This window comes from Pituophis catenifer, unplaced genomic scaffold, assembly GCF_029215685.1.
Source record: "Pituophis catenifer annectens isolate HBS135680 unplaced genomic scaffold, rPitCat1.0.hap2 SCAF_3, whole genome shotgun sequence".
NCBI classification, from domain to species: Eukaryota; Metazoa; Chordata; class Lepidosauria; order Squamata; family Colubridae; genus Pituophis; species Pituophis catenifer.
The window spans coordinates 100,037,384-100,060,611 of record NW_027256883.1 but is presented as its reverse complement, the minus strand read 5'-3'; the positions used below and the strand labels follow the sequence as shown (position 1 = coordinate 100,060,611).

The window sequence follows — 23,228 nt, the reverse complement described above, 5'->3', positions numbered from 1 at the left end:
CCATGGAGCCGCCCTGGAAACAGCCAAGTACCGGCTCGCGGTGCCTGTGCCAACAAAAATGGAGCTCAGGAGGGCCGCATGCTCCCTTTTCTCTGGCAGAGAGTTGCAGGAGGCCATCCTAGCCAAAAACAGAGCTCAGGAAGGCCACATGCTCCCTTTTCGCTGGCAGAGAGTTGCAGGAGGTCATCCTAGCCAAAAACAGAGCTCAGGAAGGCCACATGCTCCCTTTTCGCTGGCAGAGGGTTGCAGGAGGCCATCCCATCCAAAAACTGAGCTTAGGAGCCCGTTTTTACTGGCAGAATGTTCAGGCCACCACAGGTGCCCCCGACATGAGTGACATCAAGCTGGTCACGCCCACCCTGGCCCTCTGAGGTCAAACACAACTCTGACGCGGCCCTCAATGAAATAAGTTTGACATCCCTGTACTACAGATTCGGTAAGCCAAAGAATGCCGACTGGTGGAACTAGGAGATGGGCTTTTTCTGTTGTAGCCTCTGCCTTATATCCTCCCCTCAGAGATTAGAATCACCCCAATCTTGTTAGCTTTTCACAAAGCTCTAAAAACTTGGCTATGTATCCTGGTCTAGGTGTAAGGATTGCCTCTCCTTCCAACTTAAGAAAGTAAAAACTCTTGAAACATGGTTATTCAAAAGGATCCTTTTATTAAGCAGAAGTGATAGCCACCCAGTTAAAGCAGAATCTGAATACCCTTAGGCAAGACAAGTAGGGTTAAAGCAGTAGAGACCCCTCCCTTTAAGTCAGAATGCAGATTTTAACCAATATACAAGTGTGAAGATGCTTTCTTTCCTAGTTTCCCTGAGAACCCGAACAACCATGCATTCACAGTTATCCTTTAAAGTGAAACGACCCACATAGCTATCATAAAAATTCCTCCAGGTAAAGAGGATCTCAGGGCTCTTTGGCGCCAGGATATAGGTTGTAAAATATCTGTTGACACAAGCAATGCTAGTAAATCGAATCCAAGTCTTCCCCTTCCTCCAATTGAATGGCAGTATCACTTTTAGGGATCTGACACTAGGGCTTGGAATGTGTGAAGGGCCGCATTACTTGTCTTTACTATTAGCTGATTAATCATCAAGACTGCTGTTTATTTTTATATTTACTTATTTTGTGGATGGTTTTATTATTTTAATGTCTTTTAAATTGTTTAAATTATTTTAAAATCTTATACTTGTAAACCACCCAGAGACACTTGGTTGAATTGGGCAGATATAGAAATTGAATAAATAAAATGAATTAGGTTTCTATATATATATTGCTTCCACGTGCTCCATCTGAAAAAGGGGCAGATATGATATAATGGATAGTACTAAAATATAGGACTGAGTATCATTTAAAGTTGTCTTCAAAATATAACAGCATGCATATTATGGTCTACCTTGTAAATAGGAAGGACATATGCCACCACAGTGCACTCCATGACTGTTGAAGGATTACTGTAATGCTGTGTGAAAGGTCAAATACTTTGTAAGATGTAGGATGTTACTGAAATATAATTTTAAAAAATTATCTGTTCTCTTATTATAAAACTTAACCATTCATTCCCATTTTGAATGGGATAAATTTAATTGCAGGTGCATTAATATCTATGATCATCTATAGCTTTCTGCTCCATTATTTGCACTAAGACATTCCTTGGTATGATTGTGTGTGTCTGTATGTCCAGGTCTCAGTTGTACCATTCTTTTCCCCTTGTATACTTGATGGGTAAAATATACAGAAGGATTCAGCCTAGGACTCTAGGCTACTGTGAATGTGTCCTTTCATTTTGTAGCTATTTCTTCTGGTGCAGTCATTCATACTTTCTTCCAAACATTAGTAGAAATATTTATTTCACATTTCCATAGTGCCCATCTCCCTCAAATATAATATAACTTGTTCAATGGGATAAAGCTTTGGTGAATTTCAAGACAAGACTTAGGAAGGATGCCTAATATCTCAGTGAGTAAATAAGTTAATACTATCACCGTATGTTATCTGGCTATTTTGATTAAAATTGGAAGCAATGGCATCTTATAGATAGTTTAATAATGTATTTATCCCAACAGCTTGCCTCATTTTGACAAGTATTTTCCTATATATGTGGAAACATAAATGTTTTCATAGTAACTTTTTTATGAAGGAAATCTACCACTGAAAGTGAGTATGCAAAGATTGGACAAAAGGTTTGAAAAAAGGTATTTTCCTATTTGCTTTAATATAGATGAAATATCTCTTTTGAAATCATTAAAATAGCCATATTCTTTGTAAGGCTCATGCAGCTGCTTCAGTTGGTTGGGCATATGTGTGCAATACAGTCACTTTGTTTCATTTCTGTTGTTGGTTCAGCACATGCAGACATAGGTAGTTTGAAACAGCTTTCTTGAAAGCTAGCAAAGATAGCTTTTATATTACGGGAAGAGGAGCATTGTTTGCACCTTTTCCAGATCCTTTGGACAGCCTCATGCAGAATTGTCAAGAAAGAAGATGAAGATAAAATTGTTCCTATGCCATTGTTGTATTTTTTTTGGAACATAAAATGTGAGATATTGAAATACAGAATTGCAGCAGAGACCCATATATTTATAATTAATTTCACTCCCCTATTTTCTTTCTAAAGAATTCTTATTGGTAACATTTAATTATGTTAATTAATTAAATTAGCTTTTAATTATGTGGCTATATATATATATATATATATATATCTCTTTTTAATTGTATTTTAATGTTTGTAGTTTATGTTTTTACTTTGGCTGTACACCGCCCTGAGTCCTTAGGGAGAAGGGCGGTATATAAATTTGATATAAAATAAAATAAAAATAAAAAAAATAAACAGGATCAAAACGATGCTGCATTGATACAGGAGTGCAAATCTATCAACAACTATATGATTGGTTCATACAATTCATTTAAATTGTTCACTTATAGAATTAGTTGCCCTATTTGCCCAATAAGTGAAGTTTCATTAATTTTGTTTGCAGTGTATAAATATCTTGTGTGAACCAACCTATTTCTGTAATTGAAAGTTTCAGTATGTTGCATATTATACATTTGTCCATCTGTGAATAATCAAGGCTATCCATTTTTGATAAGTGGTCTGTAATTAGCATCTAAGTTGTTTTAATATTTTAAATACAGCTTTAAAATGCTCAGAGATACCCCTAATAAACTCTTCCAAGTAGGCTATTATTTGTTTCCCAGTTCTGTGCCTCTCTTGCACTGATAAGGCATAATTCAAATCCAACTTTTCTTAAATTTCTTGCAGTGTTTTTTTCATCCACCAGATGTGCGCAGTTGAGTAATTTTGGCTCAGTTTCAGGGTGGTGATGTCAGAGCCACTGGATTGGAAGATGAGATCTCCTGACATTGTGTCATCAGGGTGGTGGCCATTTCCTCCCCTCCCTCCTCCCCCTTCTCCTGCCCCCTCCCTTTTTGCTGACCTCATTTCTCAGGAACAAAGAAAACAAAGGGGGGTGTTCCTTTTCCTCAGATAAAGGATTTTGCTTGGCTGCCAGAGCATCTTGTTATTCCCATCTGTTTCTTTCTTTTTATAGTACATTTCCCATACCAGGAAGCTTTAACAGCATCCAGACTGTATTTTAGAGAGTTAAGTGTAATCAAAGAGATTTATCAGCTTTATCTTTGGAGTGGTGGTGGTGGTGGAGAGTAGGGAGAAAGATCTAGTCAGAATTTAAAACTCTTATGTAGATTTTCCATCTGGTACCTGAACAGTTGTAAATTGTTTCACTTTTCCATATTCCATTATGGAATATATTGGGGATAATTAATTACAACATGTGCTAGGCTTTTTATTCTGATACTGTAATACTTCACTTTGAATTTTCTATTCAAAGGGAAGTTTGCTTTTTAGCCTTCCATATAGTTGTATTTTACTTAAACCCCACACGTCTATATAATGGCTTAGGTTTATGACATTCTCAAGTTCACACTGCAAAATGAAATGTGTAATTTTGCAATTTTCCTGGGTAATTCATGCAGGCTAAATTGGGAAAATAAATTTAAATTTATTTCTGCAAATCCTAAATCTGAAATTCAGTAGAGACATTTAATGCTGTCATGTGGCTCTTAAAAGTCTTAAGCATTTTCAGCTGGACCTACAGTTGTTAAGAATTTCCATGAGCTCGTATCACTTTCCAAACTGCTCTTGAAATATAATAATATCACAGAAAGCCAAAATTTGGAAGTTGAAATAATCATTTTCCTATTCAAATTCAAATTCACGGTACATAAATACTGCATTTATATAGCATATATAATAATAAGTCTCTACAATATTATGTGTAAATTTAATCTGGCAGAGTTTAAACATAGACCTTTATGGATTATAATTGTAGAAGAATTTGTGGCTCAAAAATAGAATAGATATAAATCAGAGTGATTTTACAGATTTCACATTTACTATCAGGTCTTCTTATTTCCATTGCAATTTATGCTTCTCAATTCTAAAGCATCTCAATGCCAAATCAGGTTTTTTTTAAAGCACCAGATGGTGCTGTTGCCTTATTTTACTATTCTCTATCTTCCTTTGCCGCATTCAGCCATTTTAGGGAGGATGTTTGCCTTCCCTTTAGACTCCATTTTGTATTGATGGCGCAGAAAAAAATAAAATTGAACAAGGGAGGAGTCTGCAGGAAGAAAACCATGCTGAGTCAAAGGCTGCTATTATTTGATGGCTCTGCTTCCTGCTTTTTTCATGCTCACTCAGCAGACACAGGCCAACAAGCAAGCTTTATTTCATGAAAAGTAGTATTTGTGATCAATAGCAGTTAAAAATTACATTTAGCCACCCTGAACAATTTTTTCTGTCTATTAAGTCAATGCTGACAAACCAAGCAAATGGTTGGTTTCTTTTCATTCATATCTTTCAGTTATTTTTCAGGAAAATGATTACATGTCAGACTAAATCTTTTGCTATATTTAGCTAATCAGGAAAGGTATGAATCATAGTGGGGGAAGGTTTAAGGAAGCAACAAACAGAAAGTAATAATTATCAGAAACAGACTATTGGTAATTTTTGAAAGTAAAAGATGCTTTCCCATGAATATGAATGACATATTAATACATTGTTTTATTTAGTTTTGATATGCAGCATGTGAGCTTCCCTCTCCGATTCATATTTCAGGTTTTGCTATCAGGTAGAGGATATAGGGGCTCTTAATCTCCTTTTATTGATGGAAAAACTGCATCAACACTGAGTCAAAATTCATTATTGCAATATTTGAGAGTGATCAGCTTATTGTAATAGCCAAAAACCCAGAGCTCAAACTATTGTTTCTTCATTATTGAGTTTAACTTCAGGAAGTTACTGTGACATGGACCTCAGACATTATTTTCAGAAGAGCTGAATATGCTTTCTCAGGTCTATTTCAGTCTCTAAATTCAGGTTTTGTGTTTTTTTTTAATCTGTTAATGAACCAAATTGTTTTCCTCTTGCTTTCATTAACTGATTTCAAAGGAGTAACTCTTTATCTTTTGGAGAGGAGAAAAATAGAAGGCAGAATATAATTATTTCCTTAGAGATGACTGAACATGAAGCACCAATTTATATGTGACACAGATATTATTACATTAACTAGCTGGTAAGCATAAGTAACATGATGAGAAAAAATAATCCTTATTTAATCCATGAGAAATTGTGTTACATCTAACGAATGCTTGAATTCCTAGTTACATAAATCTGTCAATTCCTTTTCTTGTTAATATAATAGAGCAGTGATGGCTAACGTTTTTGCCATCGCGTGCCAAAAGTGGGGGGAGCGCGGTGGAGTCACACGTATGCGTGCCCACATCCATAATTCTATGTGACCCGCCCCCCCGTGCTCCCCTCGCTTTTGGCACGTGATGGCCCGGTGGGCATGGTAGGCCCATTTCTTGCTCTCCCCATGCTCCAGAGCCTTTCTAGGAGCCTGGGGAGGGCAAAAACGGCCTTTCCCCCCGCCCCCCCCCCGAGGCCCTTTGGAGGCCGGAAACAGTGTGTTTCCTGAAGGCCCGAAAATCAGATGGCTGGCGCATGCATGCGTGCCGGAGATGAGCTCATGTGCCCACCGATATGGCTCCGTGTGCCACCTGTGGCACCCGTGCCATAGGTTCGCCATCACGGTAATAGAGTATATACTCACATCTAACTGCTAATATAGGATTTGTTACCTCTAAGGCAATTCTTTTTTTATTAACATTCCTCTTTTTCCTTCCTTTCCCCAACAAACAGCTGTGATAATATATCTAATAGGATTATATTCCATGCACTTGATGTGGTAGTTTGTGATTCATAAAATTTTATGTAATAATGTATTTTTTACTCTTCAGAGTATGACAAGGCAATTTCTAATAACTATGGTCATGACTGTGTCATTCTTAATGAGCTGGTGAATCTGTGGCCTATCTACCATTTCTCAGGGCAGGTCCAAACTCAGATAATAGATATCAATATGTTTTATCATGTACTGTATTTCCTGTACATAGAAAATTAAACTGGTTAAATGGTTCCCTCCCGTGTAGTTATCTTCCATGAAGGGAATATTTTTATCCATAGGGGCATTTCACTTTGTATCTTCCTGGCTTTGTACCATTATTGCAGGTCATCTTGGTAATTATTTGTGATTCTAATGCCCCAATTTGATATATCTTCCATTTGTACTTTAGGGCAAGATCCTATTTTCTAATTATGCTGTGCCTCTTTTTTTCTATAAGGTTTATATCCTATCTAAATTGCTTATCTAAATCTTATCCATATTTTTTAAAGTTTTTTTTTTTATTTTGATTTTTTGAATGTACATCAACATCAGTATCAATACACGAACAGTGCAGTATCTGGGTATCATTCATTTTGGGACAAATGGCACTAATAATATTAATAGTATTTGTTACATTAATCAAATTCATGAAATCCTAGTATTAATATACATATTTCTTTTAAAGTAGTTATTCAATATTTCAATGTTCCATTTTAATGCCAATCACAATATTATTTGAGTTTACATAGTACTGCCCTCTTTCAACCTCTAATCTTTCCCTCTAGTTATTGCTTTTATTCTATTGTATGAAAAATATGTGTGCTAATATTCCCCCTATTTCTTATTTCTGCCTCTATTCCAGTGGTGAAATCTAAAATTTGTTACTACCGGTTCTGTGGGCGTGGCTTGGTGGGGGTGGGGGTAATGTGACTGGGTGGGCGTGGCCAATTTTTTTTTTTTACTTTTAAAACCATTTTTTCTACAACCTCTTCGGCGAAGAGTTTGTAAAAAAAATGCTTTCAAAAGGCTCTGACAATCCCAGCTGAGTTGCCTGATCATCAGAGGGTTTTTTAAAAACCCTCTGCCGATCAGGCAACTCAGCTGGGATTGTCAGAGCTTGGATCGTCAGAGGCATTTAAAAGAAAAAAACTTTTTTTCTTTTAAATGGCTCTGGCGATCCAAGCTGAGTTGCCTTGATCGGCAGAGGGTTTTTAAAATACCCTCTGACGATCAGGCAACTCAGCTTGGATCGTCAGAGCCATTTAAAAGAAAAAAAAGCCTCTGATGATCGCGCGGCTCAGCTGGGCATGGGAGGGGGGCAGGGATTTTTGCTACCGGTTCTCCGAACCACCCGCCTCCATCGCTACCGGATCGGGCGGTCCGAACCGGGAGCATTTCACCCCTGCTCTATTCTGGCTTCTAGTCAGGCCACCATTAGTAATCCTAGTGTTAATACACTTGTTTATATTAAGATATAGTCCTTTATTATTATTCAACGTTTCAATGTGCCATTCTAGTGTTGTAGCATAGTCCTTTATGTATGAGCACATAAATGGATCAGTTGCTGCTTTCAAATAATAAATGGGAGAATAACAGTGTAGTTTTGTGAGGGGAAGTTTGAAAGATACCTCCTGATATTAGACACACCTATCATAGCAGGCATACCTTATCTTTTTACCCCTCTTAAAATCCTTTCAGTGATTAAGAGATGCTCTGAATTTCTTTGAGAAATTGGTAACTATGGACAGTTCTGTTGAAATTATCTGGGTCGCTATGATCTTTAATTCTTCACAGCAAAAAAGCAACCTGAGAGTGGAGAGGAAAAGAACCAACCTAAGAAGAAAGTCAAGGAGCTGAGAGTGCTAGATTCAAAAAATGCTCAGAACCTTTGTGAGTATGATTTGATATGGTTAAGGAGAAATTTCTTTTTTTTAAATTTTTTATTTTTATTTCTCCTAAACACATTTGCATGTACAGTCATTTCCATCGTTTTTCATTCATCTTTTCTTTTTCTTTTAATTTTTACTTTTTTGTGGCTGCTCTTTTACCCTTTACCTTTACTCCAACCTTTCTTCTTCTCCTCCCCTTCTCTTCCTTCCTGTTTCTCCTCCTACTTCCTTTGTTCTTCCTCTCGTTCTCTTTCCTACTTCCCCTTCTCTTCTCCCACTCCTCTCATCTTCCCCCCTTCTAACCTTCTCCTCTGCTCCTGTATCCCCTCCTTTTCTTCCTCTCCTTTTCCCTTTCTTCTTTCTCCTCTCCTCTCCTCTCCTCTCTTCTCCTCTCCTCTCTCTACACCTTCCTCTCCTGTTGTTTCCCTTTTCAGTTCAATCTAAAGTGGTATTCAAGGAGCCCCGATTTTCTAATTATCTTTATTCTCATTTCAATTTCTTATTCAATTATTATTTAATTTTATTACATCATTTGCATACATTTTATGATATCTCACTTTTTTCCCTTTTACCCCCCCCCCTCCTTTCTCCTTTTACTTGACATCATCTGGGTATCTATTTTTCTAATTGTTTTCTCCCATCTATTCTCTATCTAATTTATCTCTATAGCCTTATTCATATTTCTTTTCTAACCAATCATAAAATTTATCCCATGTCATGAAATACATCGACTCCTCTTTATCTTTTATTCTCAATGTTAATCTATTCATTTCTGCACATTCTAAAAAATTTTTTATAATTCTCCTTCCAATGGGATTTTATCTGCTTTCCAGTTTTGTGCAAATACAATTCTAGCCACTGTTATTATATGAATAATCAAATATGTATCTTCTTTACTATAATTCTCTGGTAAGATTTCCAATAAGAATATCTCTGGTTTTAACTTGCTGCAACATTCCCTCTAACCATGTTTGTATTTTCACCCAATATTGTTTTGTTTCTTTACACAACCACCACATATGATAGTATGATCCCGGCAACTGGTGACATTTCCAAGACTTAGTTGATTTATCTTTAAACATCTTAGCTAATCTTTCTGGTGGCATATGCCATCTATAAAACATCTTATACAGGTTTTCTTTATAGGCTGTTGCCATTGTTAATTTCTTTCCCAAATGTGTTGCCATTTCTCCAATTCTATAGTGTATCCAAAATTCTTTGCCCATGCTATCATTGTTTCTTTTACTTCTTCATCCTCTACTCTATTACACAATAAATAATTATATAATTTCTTAATCATTTATGCTCAAATACTACAATGTATTGTATCAACAAGAAATAATAGAAGAAGATGAGATAGAAAAATATTTGAAGAAAATGGAACGCTCTAGAATCCCGGAAAAGTTCAAAAAATCATTAGAAGAAAGAGTATCTATGATGGAATTGATGGAGGGAATTAAAAGACAGAAAAATAAGAAGACACCAGGCCCATGGATTATCGGCAGAGGTATATAAAACCCTACAAGATGTACTAAGCAACGTGATGCTGCAAGTATTCAATGAACTATTACTTAAAGCTAAAATTCCGGACTCATGGATGGAGGCATATATAACTTTAATACCAAAAGAAGAGGCAGATCTGCAACAGATAAAGAATTATAGACCGATATTTTTATTAAATGTGGATTATAAGATTTTTGCATCGATCATGGCTGAAAGATTAAAAAAATTAATAAACGAGTTTATACATTTGGACCAAAATGACTTTTTACCAAAAAGACAAATTAGAGACAATATGCGAACTAAATTAAATATGCTAGAATATTATGGATTACACTCAGAGAAACAAATAATGTTGTTATTTTTAGATGCACAAAAGGCTTTCGACAATGTGAATTGGCAATTTATGATGAAACAGTTGAAAATTATGGATTTTGGAGACAGATTTATAAATATGATCCAAACTATATATAGAGACCAAGCGGCAAAGGTGATGGTAAATGGTGAAATGACAGAGAAAATAGATATTAGAAAAGGAACAAGACAAGGATGCCCTTTATCTCCATTATTATTTATATTGACATTAGAGATTTTAAATAGAAAAGTGAGGCAGGAAAAGGAAATACACTGGGACCTCTGCCGCCCTTTCTCCCGGACCTCTGTTGCTATGGCTGCATGGATTAGGAGTTTTCATCGATCGCCTTGGACTCCTCCTGCAGCCTGAAATGGCCATTGCCCCGAGATGTCAACATCCACTGCCGTGAGAGGGCGGCTGTGGGGTCTTTTTCAGCTGACCCGGCCCACGCTGCTGTGACAGAGCACCGAGGACTGGGATCGCCGGCCCTGGGGTCCACCCAGCATTTTACATCGACCTTGTCTTGGTGACAGGGAGGCAAGGGTTGTGAACATTGTATGCCCTGGATGTTGTGAGAGAGCACCGGGAGTGGCTGTTCCAGAAAGCTGGGTTGTGTTTTGGCCTTATACCTATTGTGACATTCACTGTTCCCCATTTGCCGTTGCCATATCCGTTCCATGGCTGATGAAGGCATCTCGAACTTATGCAACCGCTGAACTGCATGCCCTCAGGAATGCCCCCCATTCCTGGGTTTGGCCGACCGGCCTCGCTAAGAACTGCCTTAAGGACAGGTCCTGGGATCCCGAGAGGTGGCACAAGAGCCTTAAGGGTTTTACTAAAGAGGCTTTATATAATTTTTTATGTAAATTTTTAAGGAGACTGGGGAGGGGGGAGGGTTGTGATTTCCGGCAGGTAGTTGGGGGGCTCCTCTGGATCAATGTCAGTCCAGGCCAAGGGAGGAGAGCGGTGGGGCTGGAGCGGGGATGGGGGCCGATGGCGCCCCAAGGGAAAGGATGGGTACTTCGATTCCGGTTGCGATTGGGAATGGAGGCAGGTGGATGAACAGAGGGCCATATCGGTATTTGGGAGTGCGCCCCGGCTATCTTCGAGCGATGGCGTGCTCCAACCCTTCTGGTTCTGTCCAACCGCCCGGGGGTTTGAGAGAGAAGGTCCCTAGCCTTAGGCTGGTTTATTTTAATGCCAGGTCTGTGGTTAACAAAGCTCCCCTCATCCGTGAGTTGATTGAGGAGGAGAACACAGACCTGGCCTGCATTACGGAAACCTGGTTGGGCTTGGAGGGAGGAGTCCCTCTGACAACTCTGCCCACCAGGTTTTTGGGTGCTACACCAGCCGAGGGCCCAGGGCAGGGGTGGGGGAGTGGGAGTTGTTATTAGGGAGTCCCTTGGTCCGCGGGAGGTCACTTTTCCTCAGATAGACAGGTGTGAGTCCCTCCTTATGAGATGGGGTCCGCAAGGGCAGTTGGGCCTGTTGATTACGTACCTATCTCCCAGCTGCGTATCAACGGCCCTGCCCGGGCTGATTGATGCTCTCTTGGGGCTGGTGGTTGAGTTCCCTAAACTTATTGTTCTGGGGGACTTTAATCTGCCGTCCCTGGGTGGAGCTTCGGGGGCGGCCCGGGAGTTCATGGCAGCCATGGACCTGACCCAGATAATTCAGGGCCCGACTCATGAGGGGGGCACACCCCCGATCTTGTTTTTATCTCGGAACAGTGGCGTGATGATCTCGGTGGGGGAGTACCAGTTATTCATCCCCTGTCATGGATCGATCATTATCTCCTGCGGCTGGGCTTCCAGAATGCCACCCCCCCGCTGAAATGCGGGACCGACCATCTGGTTCCGCCCCAGACACCTGATGGATCTGGAGACGTTCCAGACGGAGCTTGAAACAACACCTCTCTCTCTCTCTCTCTCGCCCCGGTCGAGTCTCTGGTGGATGCCTGGGAAAAGGCGCTCTCCGGGGCACTCGACCGTGTCGTGCCTTTGCGGCCTCTGACTGACACAGATCCCAGTTGGCTCCTTGATTCACGGAGGAGCTCCAGGACATGAAACGCCGTAGGAGAGGCCTAGAGAGCGGTTGGAGAGCCGAATCTGACCGTTCCCAGTTGAGATCGTTCACATGATCTTATCTGGTAGTGATGGAGGCGGCGAAGCGGGCATACTTCGCCCTCATCGCGTCCGCAGATAATCGCCCGGCCGCCCTGTTCAGGGTGTCCCGCTCCCTCCTGAATCGGAGGGCGGGGGAGGATCCTTTGCGGGGACGTGCCGAGGAGTTTAGTCAGCATCTGCTGGATAAGATCGCTCAGATTCGGGACGGTCTGGACTCTGACTGGGCAGGGTCTGATGGTGAGGAGGCAGCTGGTCTGGGGATTTGGGAGGAGTTCGATCCTGTCACCCCTGAGGAAGTGGACAGGATTATGGGAAGGCTGAGTGCCACCACGTGTGTACTGGACCCGTGTCCCTCCTGGCTTGCTTATGCGGCCTGAGAGGTGACATGGGATTGGATCCAGGCAGTAATAATGGCATCCTTGGAGGAGGGGATCTTCCCTGCCGCCTTGAAGGAGGCAGTGGTGAGACCCCTCCTCAAGAAACCTGCCTTGGATCCAACCATACTGAATAACTTTCGTCCGGTCTCCAACCTTCACTTTGTCGTGAAGGTTATTGAGAGCGTGATGGCACGACAGCTCCCATTGGCCTTGGAGGATACAGACTATCTCGATCCGTACCAATCGGGTTTCAGGCCGGGATACAGCACGGAGATGGCATTGGTCGTGCTGGTGGATGATCTTTGGAGGGCTCGGGACAGGGGATACTCCTCTGTTCTGGTCCTCTTGGATCTTTCGGCGGCTTTTGATACCATCGACCATGGTATCTTGCTGCGACGGCTCGAGAGGTTGGGAGTGGGAGGCACTGTTCTACGGTGGTTCTCCTATCTCTCGGGCCGTACGCAAGCGGTGTTGGCAGGGGACAGAGGTCGGCTATGAGGCCCCCTCACTTGGGGGGTGCCCCAGGGGTCGGTCCTCTCGCCTCTACTGTTCAACATCTATATGAAGCCACTTGGGAAGATCATCCGTGGTTATGGGGTGCGGTATCATCAGTACGCTGATGATACCCAGCTTTTTATATTCACCCCAAACCAGCCCAGTGATGCCCTCGATGTGATGTCCTGCTGCCTGGAAGCGGTATGGACTTGGATGAGGAGGAACAGGCTCCGACTCAACCCCGCCAAGACCAAGTGGCTGTGGGTACCAGCATCTTGATCCGATCGAGATCTTCCATCGCGGGTGAGGTGTTACCCCCTGTGGATAGGGCTCGTAACTTGGGTGTCCTCCTGGATTCACGGTTGTCTCTGGAAGATCATGTGATGACCGTGACCAGGGGAGCATTTGCCCAGGTTCGCCTTGTGCGCCAGTTGCGCCCTTAACTTGGACCAAGATGCCCTACACACTGTTACTCATGCGCTGGTCACCTCCCGTCTTGACTACTGCAACGCTCTCTACCTAGGGCTGCCCTTGAAAACCACTCGAAGGCTTCAGCTGGTGCAGAATGCGGCCACGCGGGTTGTGATGGGAGCGTCCCGACACTCCCATGTTACACCCCTCCTGCGCGACTTGTATTGGTTACCGGTTGCCCTTCGGGTGAGGTTCAAGGTGCTGGTTATTACCTACAAAGCCCTTCATGGCCTAGGCCCGGGATATTTGTCGGACCCCCTGCAGCCAGCGACAATTCCCAATCGCCTGGTGCGTTCCCACAGACAGGGCCTCCTCACGGTGCCGTCGGCCAGACAGTGTCGGCTGGCAACCTCCAGGGGGAGTGCTTTCTCTGTGGGCGCACCTACCCTCTGGAACCAGCTTCCTTTGGGGCTCTGGATGGCCCCTGACCTTCGTTCGTTCCGCCGCGATTTGGAGACCTGGTTGTTCCGTAACCTGGACTGATGGGGGGTTTCTTAATAAATTTTAAATTGTTTTAAATTGGAATTTTAATTTTATATTGGCTTTTATGAGGAACTATGCATTTTACCGTTGTGAGCCGCCCTGAGTCTTAGAGATAGGGCGGCATATAAATTGCAATAAATAAATATAAATAAATAAAAATAAATAAATAAATGAAATGGAATGAATGAATGAATGAATGAATGAATGAATGAGAATTAAAAAAGAAGAATACAAACTACAAGCATTTGTGGATGATTTGGTGTTTATCATGGAAGACCCAATAGAGACAATGCCAAAACTATTAGAACAAATAGAAGAATATGGGAAAGTAGCAGGTCTGAAAATTAATAAAGATAAGACAAAAATATTAGTTAAAAATATGAGAGAAAAGCAAAAAAAGGAGATGATGGAGAAACTGGACATCCAAATTGTGAAGAAAGTGAAATATTTGGGCATTTATCTGATATCAAGATGTGCAACGCTCAAGGAAGACAATTACTGTATCATAAACTGAAAAAAACAAATTGAAATAGACCTGGAGAAATGGAGAAACTCGCAATTATCACTAATGGGGAAGAATAGCATTAATAAAAATGAATGTATTACCAAAAATATTATTTTTATTTCAAACTATACCAATAAAGCTGGAGAAAAAATATTTTGAAGAGTTGAAGAAAATAACGTGGACATATGTGTGGCAAGGAAAGAGAGCAAGGATCAACATAGAAATGCTACAAGATGCAAGAAGTAGCGGTGGGTTTGGCTTTCCGAATTGGGAATTGTATTATCAAGTGGCGGCGTTAACATGGATTAAAGAATGGATTTTATTAAGGAATACAAGACTATTGATATTAGAGGGTCATGATTTACAACTGGGTTGGCATGCCTTTTTATGGTACGGGAAACAAAGGATACATGGATACTTCCAAACACATTATGTAAGAAATGGTTTGTTATCAGTGTGGGAGAGAGTGAAAGAAAAACAATATTTGAATTACCAATGTGGCTTTCTACAATAGAAGCGGTGACATACCCAAATATTGTGAACATGGGGAATATTGTTAGATATAAAGACATTTTGACAGATTGGGGAGAACTGAAACAAAAACAAGAACTAGAGAGTCAAGGGATTGAGATAGATTGGTATACAAGACTGCAAATATAATCAAGATATGAAGCAGATCGTAGACAATATGGCTTCAACTTGGAGAAATCTGAACTGGATGAAATATTGACAAGAACGGATGAGAAAAAAGGAGAAATTTCTATCAATGAAAAAGCAGTGGAAGAGCTTGCTTCCAGAAGTTGTAAGTGCTCCATTAACTGGAGGTTTTAAGAAGAGACTGGAGTTGTTTGGATTAGTATAGATTCTTCTGCTCAAATGGGTTGGATTAGAAGACTTCCAAGGTCACATCCACTGTTATTCTGTAATTCTGGTGGGAAAGTTTGCCTAAGTTACCTGTAAAAACTTTCAGAAATATTTGAATGCTTATTTGAAAGAAGAAAGGAAAAGTCAGGAAAGGTACATTTCTCTGATTTTAATATTTGGATATGCCAATAATTTGGTTAATTGTGCTTCTCTTTAAATGTGGCAGCAATTTTTTTGGGCTCCTTTCGTTTGCCTTATGAGGAAATCAAGAATGCCATCTTGGAGGTGAATGAAGCTGTGTTGACTGAATCCATGGTGCAGGTGAGAAAGACTAGAATGTGTGATCATATTTTCTCTCTAGAGTGTAAGTCTTCACAGCCAGTATCCATTAAGCTGAACTCAATCTTCAGTAATTCTGGCAACTAACAAGTGCTTATTTTGCTATCCAGGATTGTAAGAACAGAGAGAGATTGTCAAGTACTGGCAGCCCCAAGGTTTCTGTTTGATAGATCATAAATTATTCAGGTTTGGGTATATAATAATCAAGAGATTTTATGATGTCATTGGATCCCTTGTATTTGAATATTTGCTATTTAGAGGCATATCAAATTATGTCAAAATTAAAAAACTCATCCTTAGATTAGTTTTTCCTAGGTCAATATTATCATATTAAAAGCTATTCCAAGCAACTGTATCCTTTTAACTTTTTTCTCAGAATCTGATTAAGTTAATGCCTGAACCAGACAAATTAAAGATGATCGCAGGACTAAAAGAAGAATATAATGAACTAGCTGAGTCTGAGCAATTTGGAATTGTGGTAAGTGATTATCCATTGCAGAAGAGGAATCATATCTCTTTCAGAAAAGAAATTGATAACAAACCCACAATAATACAATGTAAGTTTCTCCCTCTTATTTATCAGTGTGTCACATCATTTGCTAGGACGTCCCACTGTTATGTCTACTATTTTATTCTAAGTGCTTCATTTTTTTCCCTTAGCTTTAAGTATAGTCCTTATGTTCTAACTATATGTCTCATGAGCTATTTGAAATTCTAAAATTTTATTTTGTGCTCTAGACAGAAAAAAAATGAAATTCTGATTTTAGGATTTGCTGATTAGATTTATTTGTTGCTATAAAAATGGCTAGTATATATTCAGTATGCTGCGCTGAAGAGTTGGAAACTAATGTTTTTTTCTTCTTTTTTCTCTTTATCCCACACTTTTCTCTTCTCCTTTTTTCCTTCCCCCACTTTATTTTTCTTTATTTTCACTTATATTTTATAGAAATATACATTTTGTCTTTCACACTTCTGAAGCTTAAACAATAAGGTGATGAGTATACTGCTATTCAAGGGGAAACTTTAACAGTTGGGTCCAACACACTGGTCAAGAGAAGACCCTATACCTGTGATGGCGAACCTATGGCACGTGTGCCACAGGTGGCACGTGGAGCCATATTAGTGGGCACGCCAGCTCAGCTCTGGGGTGGATGCGCGCGCCGGCCAGCTGATTTTCGGGCCTTCTGGGCCCACCAGAAGTAGGGAAACAGGCTGTTTCCTGCCTCTGGAGGGCCTGGGGGCGGGGTGGGGAAGGCCCATTTTTCTTTCTTACCTGGTTCCAGATCCTCTCTGTGTATCTGGGAAGGGTGAAAACAGCCTTTCCCACTCCCTTGGAGGCCCTACGGAGGCTGAAAGGGCCCATTTCCTGACTCCCGGTGGGACAGGAAGTGACGTTTTTTCCTGTCCCCAGCCTCCAGAGACTCCTAGAGAGGTTCCTAGAGACTCCTAGAGAGGCTCCTATAGACTCCTAGAGAGGTTCTGGAGGCTGGGGACAGCAAAAAATGTTACTTCCTGTCCCACCGAGAGTTGGGAAATGGGCCCTTTCAGCCTCCGTAGGGCCTCCAAGGGAGTGGGAAAGGCTGTTTTCGCCCTTCCCAGATACACAGAGAGGATCTGGAACCAGGTAAGAAAGAAAAACGGGCCTACCAGGCCATCATGTGCCAGGAGCGGGGGGGAGGGGGGAGAGGGTTGCGCACGCATGCGCGTGGGCACGTGCGTGCGTGACCTTCCCCCGCCCCCCCCCTCTTGGCACGCCATGGCAAAAACGTTAGCCATCACTGCCCTATACCATTCCAAACAAAAATGGTTAAAAACCTTCAATAATGGAGCACCCACAACTTCTGGAGGCAAACCATTCCATTGATTAATTATTCTCACTGTCAGGAAATTTTTCCTTAGTTTAGGTTGCAACTTTCTTTAATCTTCCACTTGTTACTTCTAGCTCTGACCTCAAAAGCTTTGGAGAATAGATTGACTGCCTCCTCTGTTGTCAGCTCTTCAAACATTGGAAAATTGTTATCAAGTCACTCCTAGTTCTTCTCTTCGTTAGACTAGACATACCCAATTCCTTCAACCATTCATCATATATTTATCTTCCTAGTTGTCTTTGTTGCTGTTTTCTACACTCTTTCAAGAATCTCAACATCTTTTTTGTATTGTGACTAAAACTGGATGCAGCATTCCAAGTATGGTCTTACGACTGAAGTACAAAGCGGTACAATTCACATGATCTTGATACCTTGACCCATCTATTGAGGCAGCCTAGTACAGTGTTGGCTTTTTTTTTGGCAACTGTAGTATAATGCTGGCTCATACCTAAGTGTTTGTCCACTAGGACACCTAGATCCCTCTCACAGTTACAGCTGTTGAACCAAGTACCACCTATTCTATACCTGTGCATTTGGGTCTGATCTGTCCCCGTACCCACACACACACCAACACAGCCAGTCGAGGGTTAAGGAAACACTTTGGAACGCACCCAGGTCTTATCTCCCACTTGGCAGCGATAGACACACCGTCTGCCAAGTGACTTTATTTTCAAAGTAAAACAGAAAGATAAATACTCAAGTCCAAATGTCCAACACTTTAAATCTTTCTGTCAGCAATTCTGGACGAGGCTTTAGTGACTATCCAAGGTTTGCTTTGTTCGTCACAAAGATCCTTGACCACCACCCTCTATTATATAGTCTCTGGGGTGTGGTCCAGTGACTCAGTTCTAATCCCTAGCACGCCTCCTAAGCTGCTGCAAACGTTTATCACGCCTTCGGAGGCGTGCGTCCAGGAATGATGTTTCCTCATCACTCTGATCCAAATCAGCTGTCTCCTCTCCCTCGGCCGGCACTTGAGACAATGCCAGAGGGGAGGGGCCTGGAGAGGGAGGCCTGGCTGACTCCTCTTCCTCATGTTCGGAGCTTTCTTCCTCCGATGGGACAGGCTCAGAGGGCGGGGCCACAACAGGGTCTTCCTAAGTGTAAAATCTTATTTTTTTAGCCACTGAATTGCATTTTGTTAGATAGAGCCTAGTGTTCAAGTCTGTGGATATCCTTCCAGATCAGGGGTGTCAAACTCGATTTCATTGTGGGACGCATCAGGGTTGTGGTTGACCGGGGGGAGGGCAAGGGGGCATGGCCAGCTCGACATCACTCGTGTTGGTGGGTGCCTGTGGTGGCCCGGATGGGGCTGGGGGGATCCATTGTCTTCAGCAGAGGTAGGTGAGACCAGGGCAAGCACCAAACCCTTGCCTATCAGAGGAGCCTCACCGTCCCTCTCAGGCCACGTGGAGGACCCCCGGAAGGCAGTGCAGGCTGCTTTGAGCCCTGGGCAGTGGAGGGCAAGCGCCCAGCCCAGCCCTTGAGTTCCCAGGGCACCGGGACCCCACAGCCCAGCCCATCCCTGCTTCCCCTAGGGGGCGCTTGGTTGCGCTTACCTCCTCTTCAAGGCTGCTGCTGCTGTGCTCGCTCTTCTTGGGCAGGTTGCTCATGGTGTGTGGAGGAAGGCAAATTATGTGGGTCAGAGGGAGGCCCACTCCCTCTCCTTGCAATCTGGCTTTGTAACCAAAGCATCCTCAGCTATAGGATAGGAGACCACTAGAAGAGGAGGGGGCAAGGGGATGGCAAAAGGGCAGCAGGACTGCTGGTGGCCAAGTGCCAAGGCAGGTCTTTCCTGAGATTCTCTCTCCCTCTCATAATCTTCCTTCCTTCCTTCCTTCCTTCCTTCCTTCCTTCCTTCCTTCCTTCCTTCCTTCCTTCCTTCCTTCCCCTTTTCTTCCTTTTCCTTCCCTCTTAATTCTCCTTCCTTCCTTCCCCTCTTTCCTTCTTTTTCCTTCCTTGCTGTCTTCCCCTCTTTTCTTCTTTTTCTTTGTCTTTCCTCTTTCCCTTTCTCTTTTCCTGCCCATTCTTGGATACTCAAATGCAAAAGGAGAAACATTTCTCAATGCCTCCTTGCCTTGTGATCAAATGCCACTTTTGCTAGTTGTTTGTGGCCAGTTAAAAGACTGAGAACAAACTAGACTCAGTTTATCCCATGCTTGCATTTAGTGGGGGTGTCCACAGACAACAGTACAGCAAAACTGTCAAAATGGTGGCTGTGATAGTTGATCAGAGCTCTCCTGTTTTTTAGCATTTAGCTTTAGCATTTAGGAATACAGGTAAGTTAGTTGCTTTTCTATTAGTACATAATCTTTAAAAGGGTTCTCCTGTAGGGACCCTGCATGGTCTAATTCAGACTGGAAATATAACAAAGGAAAATATTTTCCCCACTCTGCTTTGTCCTGTTTTCCCCAATGGAAATGGCTGTTTGTAACACACAAGGAGGGGATACTTTCATGAGAGCTCACAATTCAAGAATACCAATGTTAACTTGGATTGCCAACAAAGTCCCATCTGTGACAAAACAGAAAACAAAATTGCTTTCTCCTTTGAACCCAAGTCTCAATGGATCCAAGACTGATATAGAACTGCATAAACTGGGGCATCTCCAACCAAGTTGCCTCTCCTTCCTTCCTTCCTTCCTTCCTCTTTCTTTCTCTCCTTCCCTGCCTCCCTGCTTCTCATTCCCATCTTCTTCCTTCTCTGCACTCAGGAAGGGATGAGGGGAAGGGGAGAGATTGGCAGTGCTGCCAGTGGAAAGGGAATCCTTGCATGCTGCAGGGCCAGATCTGCAAGCAGGGCATGGAGGCTTGTGGTGGTCATCCAGGCCGGAATGCAATCAGCCTTATATCTGACCCGTGCAGACCTTGGAGCCAGCGAGGGGCCGCCCACTGCCTTGGCGAAAGGGAAGCCTCACGGGCTGTGAGGCCAGACTGGCGAGCGGGGCATGGAGGAGCTGATGCAGATGCAGCACTGATCTACAACTTGTGGAGGCCATCCAGGCTGGAATGCAGTCACCCTTAGTGTCAGTCGTGGAAACCATCTTTTACTTTGGATCTTCAGGACTGCCACATTTAGTGCTGTGGGAAACTGGGAGGGGGGATTGTATGGAGTGAAGTGATATCTAACATAATAACATTCATTTCTTTGAGAGTCAAGGATATCTTGCCCTGCACCTGGGGTGGTATGACTGGGAGCCATGTCCAGTTGGGACAGTACATTGATTGGACCATGTGATGGACATGTGGGTGTTGGGGCAAGGACTTGAACTTTCTTTTGGGTGAGGAAAACCTGGAACCTTTCAGATTTGGGTTATCTCAAATGTGCCAATATGACATCTGTCGAGCCCCGGATGGGTCTCGCCATTGTTGGGGAGGAAGATGAGAAGGGGCCGATGAGCGGTTGGGTGGACAAGCCGAGAACATCTCTAATAAAATGGGACTTTGAGGAACTTCTGGCCTCAGAGTTTTCTTTCGTTGGGGGTGTTACTTGGAACCCTGACATTTAGATCTGACCCATGAGGCTGTCCTGGAGCCAGCAAGGGGCCGCCCCACCACCTCAGCCCTGCCCCCTGGGTGTGTGCACAGGAGGCAGCAAGCGCTGGCGTCCTGGGTGAAAGGGAAGCATTCAGAACATGGTCAACCTGAAAATGTGACTTCCAGTTGACTTCATGGTGAGAACGGCTGGAAAATAGCAGAGCTCCCAGGGCTCCCTGAAATGCAGCCAGCAACTGCTTGCTGGGAGACCCTATAGGGTTAAGCCTCCCTGGAGGGGAGGTGAAGAAAGGAGAGGTGCTTTGTCGATCGCAAGGAAAATACAATTTCCTCGCTGATCCAAAGAAAGCTCTTCGGAACAGCAGCAGGGACGACGGCCATTTTTGGTCAATCACAAGCTGGGACAACCGTGTTGTGGTCCGCCAGCAGCCTGCGGAGCTGGCAGCGGAGTTTGGACAGTAAAGAGGCTGGGGAGGAACATGGGCCAATCCTGGAGTCTGGGGAAGGCCAGGATGAGGGCTCTGTGTCGGAGGCAGAGATGGGGCCAGGTTCATCTGGGAGTGATGCGCAGACTCCGGAGCCCCGAGAGTCAGATATCAGAGAGGCAGAGGAACAGGAGGAGCCTGTTCCTAGTGCATGCATACGCAGAGCTGCTAGAAGGCAAGAGCAGCTAAAGCAAAAGGGACGACTCGGGAGTAAGGCCAGGAGGTGATAAGGCTTAAAAGAGGCTTAAAAGAGAAAGGCACTTGGGCCTTTTTGCAGGAAAGCAACGTTGCTAACTCTATTTCCAGTCAGCATCTCTTGTTTGTTTTTGAACTTTGTGGGGCTTTGCCAAGTAAGGCCTTTGGCAGGGTGTCAAAGAAGATAAAGGTTGGTGATTATCCCAAAGGACTTCTTCCTAAGGACTTGTTTTGCAACTAATTGGGACTCAGCTGGGAATGAACATAATTCTCAGTTGTTACAACAAAATAGGTTTGTTTGGGACTAATTGTTTCTTGTAATGACTCAGTAAGCCTAGATCACAACAAAACGGGACACTAAGATTTTTTGCTGGAGCGGTGTGTGGACAGAGCAGTGACACTGGGTGAGAAAATTTCCAACTCTTACTTTAGAGCTAAACTTCCAAAATTATGGAGAAAAACTAAAGACTAAAAACTATGGAGGAAGATTAAAGATGAAAGATTTAGAAGTAAAAGAAAAACCTAAAGGATGATTCAAAACATAGAAAGCCTGGAAAAGCCAAACAACATTGTGAAAAGTGACTGTTGGGAGAAATTGCTTTTCTAAACTTTATCTCCAACTCCCCTGACTGGATGACAGTCAGCTGTTTCTGGTTTTTTATATTCTGTGGAACACTGGAATTGGGAGCAGGGGAGCCATCTACTGGAGGAAGAAGATTACTGCATTGTACAAAAGGAAATGAAGAGAAAGTACCATATTTTTCGGACTATAAGACACACCGGACTATAAGACGCACCTTAATTTTTGGGGAGGAAAACAAGAAAAAAAGAATTCTGCCTCTGCCTACCAGCATCAGGATCAGCTGCGTCTTCACTTTCACTCGGATTTTGATAACGAGTAGCACAATCTTTTTATCCATTTAAAACAAACCTAGGCACATTTAACTGGGGTGGGTGGGGTGGGGTGGGGTATGATTTTCATGGGGGCAGAAGAGGGACTTGGCACCAAAGGATCCACTCTCAGGATGCCCCCATCTTCCTACCTATAGCTGTAGGTGTTGAAAGCCTGGCTTTCTTGCAGCAAGGCCCGATAGAGACATAACACTTCAGTCCTCCTGGATGCTGCCATCTCGTAAACACGGTGCCGCGCTTCCTGGCAAGTCCTTGCACCTTTGCTGCTTCGGTCGGAGCATGATTCCGGAAACAGCCCGGGGAAGTGGGGAGATCGATACTCAATTGGCAAAGCGGGCACTGTGCAAGGGGCGTAAAGCAAGGTACTGCCACCCAAAAACACTGTTGCCGCGATCTCCGCTGCCTGGAACTGGCAGCGCAAGCCAGGTCCCATGCGCGCGTCACCTCCTGTACATGTGCCTGTTGGCCGGGGTGGATCTAAGCCACCAAGTTGTAGATCAGCACCCAGTTGGCCTGAGCTCAGCCGAGCTGCTTCGGGCCAGTCCTTCGCTGTTTCCAGGGCAGTCCCTTGCACCAAGCATAACCACATTGCAGGCTGGATCTTGCCCATGGGACT

At 43.0% G+C, this 23,228-nt stretch overlaps 1 protein-coding gene across 1 annotated transcript in view; it reads left to right on the top strand.

Moving 5' to 3' along the window:
• Positions 1-23,228, top strand: part of DIAPH1 (diaphanous related formin 1) — a 205,472-nt gene that overhangs the window by 105,812 nt on the left and 76,432 nt on the right. Inside the window, 3 exon segments of the mRNA XM_070940849.1 lie at positions 8,049-8,144; positions 15,546-15,640; positions 16,035-16,136. Of these exon segments, the coding sequence (XP_070796950.1) occupies positions 8,049-8,144; positions 15,546-15,640; positions 16,035-16,136 (293 nt within the window).